General features: G+C 43.8%; 1 protein-coding gene across 3 annotated transcripts in view; it reads right to left on the reverse strand.

The window, feature by feature from the left end:
* Window positions 1-607: 607 nt before the first annotated feature.
* Window positions 608-13,055, reverse strand: part of TANGO2 (transport and golgi organization 2 homolog) — an 81,997-nt gene continuing 69,549 nt past the window's right edge. For 2 of the 3 annotated variants that reach the window (XM_033174493.1, XM_033174494.1), the window contains exons 6-9: window positions 12,804-12,874; window positions 4,039-4,192; window positions 2,716-2,820; window positions 608-1,161 (exon numbers count right to left, since the gene is read on the reverse strand). In XM_033174493.1, coding sequence (XP_033030384.1) covers window positions 1,041-1,161; window positions 2,716-2,820; window positions 4,039-4,192; window positions 12,804-12,874 — 451 coding nt within the window. In that variant the 3' untranslated portion in view covers window positions 608-1,040. The remainder of the gene's footprint in view (window positions 1,162-2,715; window positions 2,821-4,038; window positions 4,193-12,803; window positions 12,875-13,055) is intronic. The other variant, XM_033174495.1, reaches the window with a different exon arrangement.

A 13,055-nucleotide genomic window follows, 5' to 3' on the forward strand; every position in this document is an offset into this window, starting at 1 on the left:
CTGCGTTACATCACTCAGGTGTTAGATGCAAAGCAAAATTCACGTTAAAAAGAAAACCCAGTCTTCGCTTTGTTCTCTTGGAGAGCGTAAGATCGAGAGAGCAGTTGCCATTTTGCCTATAATCACACATATTGCGACACGGAAACATACATATGTTCACACGTCAAAGGCTGCAAAATTATACATTCAGTTATGATGAGAAAAGGGGGGTTCCAGCTCTCCCCACAACTCTTTTTTTAAATCTGCCTTAAAAAACAAACAGGACACAGCTTGATTATTATTATTTTTATAAACTTAGGAGTGCTTGATGGAAGGGTTAAAATCAAAGTGTGTCGATTTTAACCTTTCTAGGCTAATTCTAGGTGGGGGGTGGGGGCAGGGGCTGGCTTACTGAAGAAGTTCCATCAGGATGTCAACGTATAGGTAGGGTTTGTGTGGGAGCAGAGACTATCCCAATCCCATTCACTTCAATGTTAAGGCCCAGTGGGAAAAGCACACACAGAATGAGCAAATCAGGAGCTCTTGCAAAAGCTGAGTTCTGCATGGGCAGGAGCACTTCAATGCCAATGGACTGAAACTAGCAGGGTATCACCAATTCCAAATTGTGCATTTTAGTTTACCAACTCTGCTTCCCCCATGCCACCCCTTTGACCGAGCGAACAGGAAATGCTGTCCATGATTATCCACAGTTCCTATTTATCCTCCTCCACACACATGATTCTCGTGTTAAATACTTGTGCCACGTAACTGCATTACCTAACAGCACCCCTTTCAAACGTCAAACATGTACACTTGTGCAAAATGTGGTTTGCTTCTTAAATATAGCCCAGCTTTTCCTGTTCAGATTTTTCTGTTTTGGATTTTGTGCAAAAAAAAAAAAAGGTTTTGGTGGTTGCTAGGGCATGCTATGCTGCATCAACAAGCCTTTGCTGTATGAAAGCTGCAGCCAAGGCCTTCCGCACCCCTACAGTTCAATAGACTGGACTTTGCCAACCTCCCCTTCTCCCCTTTTTGATGTGACCCATTCACACAGAGAGCTGTCAAATCTGCAGTTTGAACTGGTAGGTGCTCGTTTTCCACTGGTCGACGTCCGCGTTCAGCATGGTGCGCTCGGTGAAGGTGACGTGTCCTACCGCATCAATGAGAATAACTGTATTTGTCCTAAAGAGGAAGAAATAAGAAGATCAAGAATGCTTCTAGGTAACCAACTCCTGGGATTCTAATTCTTCACTCTTAAAAAAATAAAAAAATCCCCACCTTGCACAGTGAACCAAGCAGCAAGTTGTTGGGGTCAAAAAGGAAGGTGCGAAACTAATTCAACTTTCTGTTGTCACATTGCTAAATTCAGGCTCTTTGCCTTTGCTGCACAGCTAAGCCCACCAATGGTAAAAGACCTCTGGACGGTTAAGTCCAGTCAAAGGCAACTATGGGGTTGCGGCACTCATCTCGCTTTCAGGCCAAGGGAGCTGGTGTTTGTCCACAGACAGCTTTCTGGGTCAGGTGGCCAGCATGACTAAACTGCTTCTGGCACAACGGGACACCGTGACAGAAGCCAGAGTGCACGGAAACACCGTTTATCTTCCTGCCGCAGCGGTACCTATTTATCTATTTGCACTGGCGTGCTTTCGAACTGCTAGGTTAGCAGAAGCTGGGACAGAGCAACGGGAGCTCACCCCGTCACGGGGATTCAAACCACCAACCTTCTGATCAGCAAGAGACTCAGTGGTTTAGACCACAGCGCCACCCGTTCCTTCTAAAGCCTACCAACACAAGGTGATGGATAAGGAGAATATACCAAATAAAAATAAAAAATAAAAATCCCCAAACCAAAACCCATAGAACTCCTTCCTCCCTACCCCATTTTGACATATTAAAGTTTGGGGCAGATTTGTATAAAAAGCCCCCCAAGTCTGCAAATTCACTTGCTGTAGACTCAGTGCCTCTATAGCACAACCAATTACAGTGGTACCTTGGCTCTCAAATCCCTTGGTACTCAAACGCCTTGGTTCCCAAACACTGAAAACCTGGAAGTAAGTGTTCTGGTTTTGGAACATTTTTCGGAAGTCGAACGTCCAATGCTGTTGTCGGCTATTGTTTCCGGGGCGACTGCACCAATCAGAAGTTGTGCCTTAGTTTTCAAACATTTCGAAAGTCAAACAGACTTCCGGAGCAGATTAAGTTTGGTGCTTTTGTTTTTGCTATTTATTTTGCGTTTTTGTTTTGGAAGCTTTTTTGGTTAATTTGTTTTTGTGACTGTGTGGAACCCTGTTCAGCTACTGATTGATTGATTGATTGATTGATTGATTGATTGTGTGACTGTGGAAATGGATAAAAGCCCCCATCCAAACAATGACTATCATCAGTGCAGGCAAGAATTTAATTTTTTTTAAATCATCTGTCTTATTTATTTTATAGTACAATACATTGATTATTGCTTTCATTTTATGGATCAATGGTCTCGTTAGATAGTAAAATTCATGTTAAATTGCTGGTTTAGGGGTTGTTTTTAAAAGTCTGGAATGGATTAATCCTTTTTGCTTTACTTTCTATGGGAAAGTGCACCTTGGTTTTGGAACGCTTTGGTTTTGGAACGGACTTCCAGAACGGATTAAGTTTGAGAACCAAGGTACCACTGTCTTCTAGAGGGAACCACTAAATCATTTAAACCAAATGTAATGGACGGCCACATTTTCTTGCGCAAGGGCTCTCCCTTACCTGGTTCCATAATCAGGACAGCGAACACATACAGCTGCATACTTGTTCAAGATGGGGAGGATGTAGTCCTTTCCTTGATCCTCAATTGCCGGATCTGGCAGCTGACTGGAGACAGGAAGCAAACCAAATGGAGGTGGCACAACTTCTGATCTTTCCAGCGCATGTTTCCTACCATAGATATCCAAACCTCGAGAGCACACAGTAACGTGATAAGTTGTCAAAATATCAACAAGGACAGCCTTCCCGGGCTTGGTGCTCTCCAGATGTTGGTGGACTGCAACTCCCATCAGCTGCAAGCCATCATGGCCAATGGTCAGGGGTGACGGGCACCAAGTGGACAAAGACCGGTCAAAGGCAAATTACAGGAGATGTCCACCGGGTTTTACTTGGATGCTTTCTGACTTTATTGCTTGACTTCTGTTTTATTTTGATGGTTCTCCTATATAAGATTTGTTGGTTCTTAATATATGAGGTTTTAACGGCTACCCTCTTACATACCCTACCAATCACTTCGTTCTGCAGGAAAGGGCATCCCATCAGGAGGGCCAATTCTGCATGATGGACAGAATCAGGCCGTTAGTGTGGCAGCAACACTGATGCTTTAGAACTCCCTCCCATTACATATCAAAGAGGCACTTTTCCCATCTTTTTTTCTGCTCCTGCTAAAGACAATCCTCTTCCAACAAACCTTTATCCCAGTTGGTATGTACAGGTATATTGAAGCTAAACTGATTTTATGCATGTGCTGCTGTTACTTTAAACTGTTTATCTCTCTCTCTCTCTCTCTCTCTCTCTCTCTCTCTATATATATATATATATATATAATGGTTTTATATATGCAATTGTTTGAACTGTTTTTATACATGTAATTGTTTTTGTTATACTATATATTGCTTTTGGATGCCTCATGGGAAGCAGATCATAAATGAAATAAATAAACGCATTGTGACTGCAACCTACTTTGGGAGCCTTTTCTGTAATGAGCAGGCTGGAAATATTGCAAATAAATATTGCAAATAAATAAGTAAATATGCTTTTACACACACAAAAAACCCACCCATCCCTGGTGTGGAAGATAATGAGCCAGATGGAACAATTGCCTTACACCATTATCAGGAAGCTTCCCATTTTTCTCTCGGCTAATGCAAGCAACCGTGTACATAAGAAGGAATTTAGTTCAATACACTTAAGACCGAAAGCATTAAAAAGCACAAGATGAAGAACTGATCATTTCCCCACAATCTTATTTACAGGCAAAGCAAAGGCTTAGAGTTGCCAATCCCTAGGTAATGCCTGTACGTTACAGCCAAGGCACAGACTTACGGGTCTTGGTTATTCATCACTTTAATGAGCTCTTGCACCAGATCTTCCTTCACAAGCTCCTGGCTGTGCCTGATGACATCTGTGAAAAGCTGCTTTCCATACTGAAGCTTTTTCCATGGTGTATCCAGCAAAGAATTGCTCAAGCCATATACCCCTGCATGGAAGGAAAGGTGATAAAAGCCTATGAAAGCTGAGCTCTTATTTGCAGTTACAGCTCAGCAGTACAGCATCTGCTTTAAGTGCAGGTGGTCTCAGGTTCCTCGCATCTCCTGGTAGGACTGAGAATGTCCCTCGTCTGAAATCCTGAGGAGCTGCTGCCAGTCAGAGGGTTGATGAACCAACGGTCTGACTTGGTATGTTCCATTTGACAATGAGATGAAGAGCCGACACAACATAGTAAACCACCCCCAACTTACATTCACAGTTATTATGTGAGCGGACTGTTCAAAATTGCTGCTTTTGATGACATGCTCTACAATAAAAAATAAAAAATAGACCCACCCTTGAGCAGTACAGTGGTACCTTGGATCTCAAATGCCTTGGTTCCCAAACGCCGAAAACCCGGAAGTAAGTGTTCCGGTTTTTGAATGTTTTTCAGAAGCCAAACGTCCAATGCGGTTGTCCGCTATTGTTTCTGGGGCACCTGCACCAATCAGAAGCTGCGCCTTGATTTTCAAACATTTCGAAAGTCAAACGGACTTCCGGAACAGATTAAGTTCGGCGCTTTTGTTTTTGCTATTTATTTTGCGTTTTTGTTTTGGAGGCTTTTTCGGTTAATTTGTTTTTGTGACTGTGTGGAACCCAGTTCAGCTACTGATTGATTGATGGATTGTGTGACTGTGAAAATGGATAAAAGCCCCCCATCCAAACAATGACTATCATCAGTGCAGGTAAGAAAATAATAATAATTTTAATTTTTATCATCTACAATACTGTCTTATTTATTTTATAGTATAGTATACGGGTGGCGCTGTGGGTTAAACCACAGAGCCTAGGGCTTTTCAATCAGAAGGTCGGCAGTTTGAATCCCCATGACGGGGTGAGCTCCCGTTGCTTGATCCCAGCTCCTGCCAACCTAGCAGTTTGAAAGCACATCAAAGTGCAAGTAGGTAAATAGGTACCGCTCCAGTGGGAAGGTAAACAGCGTTTCCATGCGCTGCTCCGGTTTTGCCAGAAGCAGCTTAGTCATGCTGGCCACATGACCCAGAAAAACTGTCTGTGGACAAACGTAGGCTCCCTCGGCCAGTAAAGCAGGATGAGAGCCGCAACTCCAGAGTCATCGGCGACTAGACCTAATGGTCAGGGGTCCCTTTACCTTTACATTGATCATTGCTTTCATTTTATGGATCAATGGTCTCGTTAGATAGTAAAACTCATGTTAAATTGCTGTTTTAGGGGTTGTTTTTAAAAGTCTGGAATGGATTAATCCATTTTGCATTACTTTCTATGGGAAAGCGCGCCTTGGTTTTGGAATGCTTTGGTTTTGGAACAGGCTTCTGGAACGGATTAAGTTTGAGAACCAAGGTACCACTGTGTGTATATAAGGTCATCATGGAAGGACTGAGAGCATTGCACTTTATCTGTTATACAGACAACTCCTCATTTACGCACATTCAAGGCATGCACAAGCGTGCCATCAACCAGGAAGTGGCACGGAAAGGCGCAAAAATGGCCCTAAAAGAGCACGAAAACAGCTTAAATGGCACAAACACAACATCTAGCAACCCCATGAGACTTTGCAAGTGTAATCCCAGGAGTCTTTGCACCAACCTTTGAGGCCTTTGGAGAGCCAGAGTTTGAGAAAGGAGGTTTGGAGAGAGGAATTGTGGTGGTTTGTTTTTTAAAAGGTTTTTCAAGGGTTTCCAGAGGTTTAGAAGGAGTTTAGAGGCTTTTTCAATGGTGTTCCCAATATACACCTTGGGGACATAACCCCTGTGTAAATGGGGAGTTGCTTATACTGCCCCTTATATGATGATTCAGGAGCTGGATGCCTGTGGAAGTTCTTCAAGGAATTCCCCAATTTTGGGTTGTATCCAATGTTAGTTCAACTCAAGGGTAGACCCACTGAAGTTAATAGGTGTGACTAACACAGGCCCCTTAGGTTCAGTGGGCCTATTCTGAGTAGATAGATCTTAGTTGGATACAACCCTTTGTTTAGATTTGCTTCCCTTTATAGAAATCAAGAGAGGTCCAGCGCCTACAGAGTAGCTATATTTGCTATTATGGTTTGTAAGATCAAGCATAAACTGGTGACAGCCAGTTGTCATCCAGTCCAAATGTTATGCTTTAAACTAGTGAGTAGGAAAATTTTGCTCTACTTTCTTCAGATTGTTCTAAATCATAATTTGTTTCATAGTAACTCTGCCCCACCTTTTTTTTTAAAACATAGGTAAAGGTAAAAGGACCCCTGACCATTAGGTCCATTCGCGGACGACTCTGGGGTTGCGCCGCTCATCTCGCTTTACTGGCCGAGGGAGCCGACGTACAGCTTCCGGGTCATGTGGCCACCTTCCCGCCAGAGGGGTACCTATTTATCTGCTTGCACTTTGACGTGCTTTCGAACTGCTAGGTTGGCAGGAGCAGGGACTGAGCAATGGGAGCTCAACCCGTCGTGGGGATTCAAACCACCGACCTTCTGATCGACAAGCCCTAGGCTCTGTGGTTTAGATCACAGTGCCACCCGTGTCCTTTTTTTTTTTTTAACATAGTGGCACTCAAATTGGTTCAAAGGTAGTCTCCCATCTAGGGAGACTGACCAGAGCCAAACCTGCAAGGTCACTGCATCACGTCCCATAGCAATGCAAGCAGCTTACTTGAACTTTGTAATGTGGTGTTCTTTTTATCCTGTGTTATGACTTAAACAATAGAATTTGAACTCTGACCAAGTCCGTGTTTGCAACAGAATGCAAATCAAAACCAGCTTAATCTCAACCCAGGATTGTGTGATTACCTAGATTTGTTTTCTTTTAAATTTGCATTTCCCTCCCTTACAACCATTGGCATTAAAGGGGAGGGGAAAATTAACATATATATTAAATGTTTAATATATAAATATTAGCATATATACCCACCTGATAGCTCTCAGGACTGTCTATATATGGCATAGGGCAGGTGGTTTTAAAATAGATTTTATATCTGGATAATCTCATGTTTATTTCATTTGGCCTTTCCCTACCTCCAACCCAACAATGTAATTACTTATCTTATGTTAGCATTTGGAAGGGGTACTCTTAAGACACTAGGAGCCCACAAGGGAAAGGGGGAGATCCACCATATCCCTCGACAGTAAAATAAATTGGGGCTGGGGTGGTGGTGGGAGGACTCGAGTGCATATTCTAGATACTTAGCACTGTATAATAAAAATCACCATCATTTCTAAAAGCTCTGTATGTTTGAAACACTTGGTCGAACAAGGTGTGCATCAATACACAGTGTGCTTGCTAGACAGATAGACCTGTAGGCTTTTACCAGGGCACAATATTCCTATTTTATGGGCACATTTGTAGCTGCCTTACCAGACACAATATTCCTGAGCTGTGTGTTTATTGGTTGTTTTCATAAAGGCTGCTGTGACCTGCCATGCCCCGAATCGATGGAAATACAGTGGGGTTGGAGAACCACGTATTAAATAAAATGCAAACAAGAAAATGGACTTTGACCTGAAAGATGCAGGATCATCTCAGCCTCTACCATAGATGTATTCTTTTATACTGCTATGCAATGGTGAATGGTGCCCATTGGGTACTGGTCAGACAGAAGGCAGGGAGACCTATGATATTTATTATTATTATTATTATTTATTAAATTTGCATACCGGCCTCTACCCGTAGATCTAAGGGCAGTTCACAACATGAAGTCACAATATAAAAAACACAAAGTACATAATAAAAACAAAGACAACTCGATAATTGCCCTGTCCACAACACATTTTAAAAGGGCATTAAATGTCATTCAGCCAAAGGCCTGGTTAAAGAGGAATGTTTTCTCTTGGTGCTTAAAGGTGTATAATGAAGGCCCCAGGTGAACCTCTCTGGGGAGAGCATTCCACAAAAAGGGAGCCACTGCAGAAAAGACAATGGCAGGCGGAGCAAAACCCAAGGACAGGTGGAACTCGAGCCAATGACAGGTGGCTCCAATTACATTTGATTTAGTCCCCATCCTCTCCCCTGCTGACCTCTACAAGGACAAAACCGAGAGTGAGGAGAAGGGAGCTGACAGGAAGCTGGTTGTGAGATGGCAGGCAGGTTGGGGCTGGCTGGGGCACTGCCCCATTTGCCTTAATGCAGTGGTGGCCAAACTCGGCCCTCCAGCTGTTTTTGGACTACAACTCCCATCATCCCTAGCTAACAGGACCAGTGGTCAGGGATGATGGGAACTGTAGTTCCAAAACAGCTGGAGGGCCAAGTTTGGCCACTGCTGCCTTAATGGATCAGCCTCCACTGCTGATATGGCTCTGTGTATTTCTAGATATTAACCATACCTGGGCAGTTGTTGGGGATGGGGAATTAATATCGCAACTACCTCTCCATTGGCAAAACGAAACCCCATTACAACAGGGCCTTGCTGAAAGCGAAGGCAACTGTGTGCCAAGGGCCACTCTGTAAATTAGTTAAACCATGCCTAAAGAACACTCTAATGAAACTTGCAAAACACCCAACTGATTAGTCTCAATAATTGACTAAATAACTCATCACAGATCTTCCTTTTCCTGCAGATTTCAACTGGATCAGTCCCTCGCGAGCCCTCTTCATTAATGAGTCCTCTTCAGTCATTATTAGCCTAAAGACTCACCCACAGACCCTTATTACCACAATTCAATTAGTTAAAAGGTGATTTAAGCATCCTTTTATCTATGGGGAGATGTACATTAAACAGGGTTCAAATGTCTGTTGCTCTGCAAAGAAGAATAAGAGGAGGGGGAGAAAAAAGGCCTTTCATAAGCTCGTCCTGGACTGTTCCACTGAATGACACCACAACTCTTTTAATTCTTCTTAGAGGGTCCTGAAGCCTTGGAATAGATCAGGGTTTCCCAAGCATGGGTCTCCAGCTGTTTTTGGACTACAGCTCCCACCATCCATAGCTAGCAGGCCAGTGGTCAGGGATGATGGGAGTTGTAGTCCACAGACAGCTGGAGATCCAAGCTTGGGAAACCCTGGTAGAGATGGTGTAACCAAGCCAATAAAACTATTGCTCCAGAACACACAATCATAGCTAGGAACCGGTTCAGATACTGGTAAAGAAGCAGCACATGTGACCTTTACCAAGAACCAGGAAACGTCCAAGTGAGGTCCAGAGGGTGGCAACACGAGAATGGGACTTTTCTGCTGTTGGCTGGCACCTTTGTTACATATCTTTAGGTGCCAAGCAAAACGTTCCTCTTCTGCCAGGCCTTTGGCTGATAAACATCCGATACACTTTTTAATGTGTTGTGGGAGGGTCATTGGTTTGTTTTTGTTTTTATTGTGTATTTTGTGTTTTTTGTGTATTGCATTTTTATGTTGTGCAATGCCCCGAGTTCTACGGATGAAGGGTGGCATGCAAATTTACAGACAGTTCCCCATTTCTGCGGGTGTTACATTCCGAGGCACTGCATGCATACGTGAAATCATGTATATTTGAAACACCATTGAAAAAGCCCCAAAACACCCTGTCCTACCCCCGCCCCTTTTATTGCATTTTTGGGTCACTTCCAGGTTCGGGCCAATGCATGTATGCGTGGTCACACACATATTGAACATGCGTAAATGGGGGGGTTGCCTGTAATAAATAATAATCATAACAATAATAATCATAAACTCCACTGCAAGCTTGCCATCTTGCCAAGTGAGCAAATTTAAGCTACACTCTCTCATTCTAAACTATCTCACAGGCCTGGCATGAAAAGTGGCTTGGGGGGAGGACAATCCATGTAGCCCGTGAAGTGGGTACATGGCAGAACACTATATAATTAGCATCATCATAGTAATAATAAAAAAGTATTATTTACAAGAAGAGTGAAGTTTATACATCTAGGGCACAGTAGTCAATGGGGTACCCTCCAGGTGCTGTTGGACTCCAACTCCTACCCATCCCAGGTAGCATGGCCAATAATAGTCAAGGATGATGGGAATTGTGGTCCTGGAAGGCACCATGTTGGCTACCCCTAGTTTAGGGTAACAGCAATGTTGTGGAACGCGCAGGTTGGTTTTATGCTGCTGTAGTCATTCCCGTCAACATTTGTGGCGGTTTCTGCTCGTAACTTAAAAGGAAAAAGCTTGCATCCAAAGCAAGTCCTACTCAAAGTAGACCCATAGAACCATAGAATTGTAGAGTTGGGACCACGATAGTCCAACCCCCTGCAAAACAGGAATCTTTTGCCCAACATGGGGCTTGAACCCACGACAATGAGATGAAGAGTCTCATGCTCCACTGGAATTGATGGACATGGTTAATTTAGGTTCATTAATTTCAATGGGCCTACTTTGAGTATAACTTGGTAGGATACAATTCCAAAGTTCCCTAACATTCTGGCTTCTCCCTAGGGATAGGATGCAGGATACCGGGGGAAAGCTGCATCTCGGTGGTAGATTGTGGATTGCAGAATGTCTCAGGTTCAATCACTGGCATCCTCAGGTAGGGCTTGGAAAGAGTCCCTGTTTGAAATCATGGAAAGCCCCTGCTACTCAGTGTAATGTAGAACTAGAAGACCTGTTGGCGTAACTTGGTTTAAGGCAGCTTCCTATGTTCTTACACAACAGAGAGTCTGTTGTATAACTTGGCGAGAACAATGACGACAGCGGACTGGATCTCACTTTCTTCAGACGAAAGATTGCAAGCATAAATGGATTAATGAAATGCACTTTATCCCCTTTTAAACTCATAAGGCACATCTCTCAAATAGGGTCCTTAACGGTGCGCAGCAACACTGGTTGACAGCAGAGATCTCTCTCTCTCTCTCTCTAGCACTGCCCTACATTTTCTGGCCATAATCCAGAAGAATAAGCACTAGCTGTGTAATATAATGATCTCTCCCGCAACCCTCCAACATCAGCTACTCTCCCCGTGGAGGCCACATTTAGCAGAGAATGAACTCTTCGTTGATGCAGAAATATCAGGGATGTCAGCGGCAGTACCTCTGGGTACCCAATTCTTGCATTACAGCTTTGTGGCACGGTGTGAATAAGTGATCACTGATCTCTTAATGTGGCATTAAGGCATGCAAAAACAAAGTCAGATGCGCTGAGAATTCTCAACATTCCCCTTTTAATTAAAGGGAAGAGACAGGGCTTGAATCCCCTTGCTCTCCCTGGATTTATTTTTAACTTGTGGACTTAAGTAGCCGCCGTGTACCGAGTCTGACCACGGTGCCTCCTTCTCACACTGCTGGGGGCCCTCGTTGAGGTCTCAGGCTGATGCAGAGACTGAACCTGGGACCTTCCACATGAAAAGCACGTGCTCTGCCACTGAGCTATGCGCAGCCTTTCAAGTCAACGACTAGGTTGCTTCCATTCTGAAAACTCATGCAACAGCCTGGCTAGGAGGGGATAGGGTTGGAACCACTGTACAAGAGTGGAAGACAAAAAGGACAACAGCTCCAAAATTAAGGTGGCTCTTCCTCTACTAAGAAAGTCACACAGTGGCCATGAATGTAGTTCTAAGCCAAAATTACTACCTTAATAAGCCAGGATATGAGTGAGTTGTGTATAGAGATGCCAGGTTCCTTTGCAGCCCCTTCCTTCCTTCCTTCCTTCCTTCCTTCCTTCCTTCCTTCCTTTGATTATTGTAGATTCTGCATTGAATGGGGCAGGGTATGGATGAGATCAAGGGTGGGGAACCTTCTGGGCCAGATCTTTATCAGTTCCCACCCTGCAGGCCGGCCTTGACATGCTGACAAGAGTCAATCCCACCAGTCAACCTGACATAAAGCCCCAAATCAAGGATCATGGAATTGTAGAGTTGGAAGGGACCGTGAGGATCATTTAGTCCAACCCCTGGCAATGCAGGAATATGCAGCTGTCCCATATGGGAATCAAGCTTGCAACCTTAGCATTATCAGCACCGTGTTCCAACCAACTGAGCTATGGGAGGTCGACACATGGCAGTGAGGTTTTGCTTCACCAGCATGTTCCCTACAGGGAACGCACGGACGAATCAGCACCCAGCAGGACTAAACTCTCCAGCTCATCAGCTGATTGGAGGAAGGTTCAATCCTTCTCCCTGCAGCTTTGCCAGTGCCAAACCCTGCCCCAGTGATGGTTTTTGCAGGCCAAACAGGTCCCCCCGGCCTCAGCCAAGATTGGCCCATGGACTGGAGATTCCGCATCCCTTGACTAAATAGACGGCCAAAGTCCCTTCCAGCATTCAAAGTATTTAGTTCTAAGTTATGTTGAAAGAAGATCCTCCAAAATGATATACTACATCAACAGTATGCCTCAGCACTGCCTGACTCCTGAATTCCCCTGCAAGCTGCTTTAGGCAAAGTAATTATTAGAACAAGCCCTCAGGCTACAGCCATCCATGTTTTAGTTAAGCGCCCTACTCATCTGTATTTTTTTTAAAATTTATTTGAGATATTTATAAAGCCAGTTTACTCCACATGTAGCCAATGCACCTCCAAACAGAAATGCACCATTGTATGAGATTCCTCTTACAAAGATCCAGTAGCTCTCTTTCATGGGATTGCGATTTTCAGGACAAAGACTGTGCAAGCACACACACAACACACACAAACACACCCCACTGCTATAACATAAACCAACATTCCAACAGTTTTTGATATAACCCACCGGGATTTAAGAAGTCAGGTTCTGGGCTGCCTTTGTTTCCGTAATACCAAATTACATCTCCTTTGGTGGTGCTAAAAGATAAAAATAGGGGTGGGTGGGGGTGGAGAGTTTTCCTTGCAAAATGGCAACTCATATCTTTGATTAAGTTTAAATTCCGTGCAACCCTCCCCACAGTGAGACATCCCACCCCCGCCCAACCTCAGTTCAGGGATCAGTCAATTACTTATTTAAAATAATTATAATCAAGTCACT

Source organism: Lacerta agilis, chromosome 17 (genome assembly GCF_009819535.1).
Source record: "Lacerta agilis isolate rLacAgi1 chromosome 17, rLacAgi1.pri, whole genome shotgun sequence".
In the NCBI taxonomy this organism is placed as follows: Eukaryota; Metazoa; Chordata; class Lepidosauria; order Squamata; family Lacertidae; genus Lacerta; species Lacerta agilis.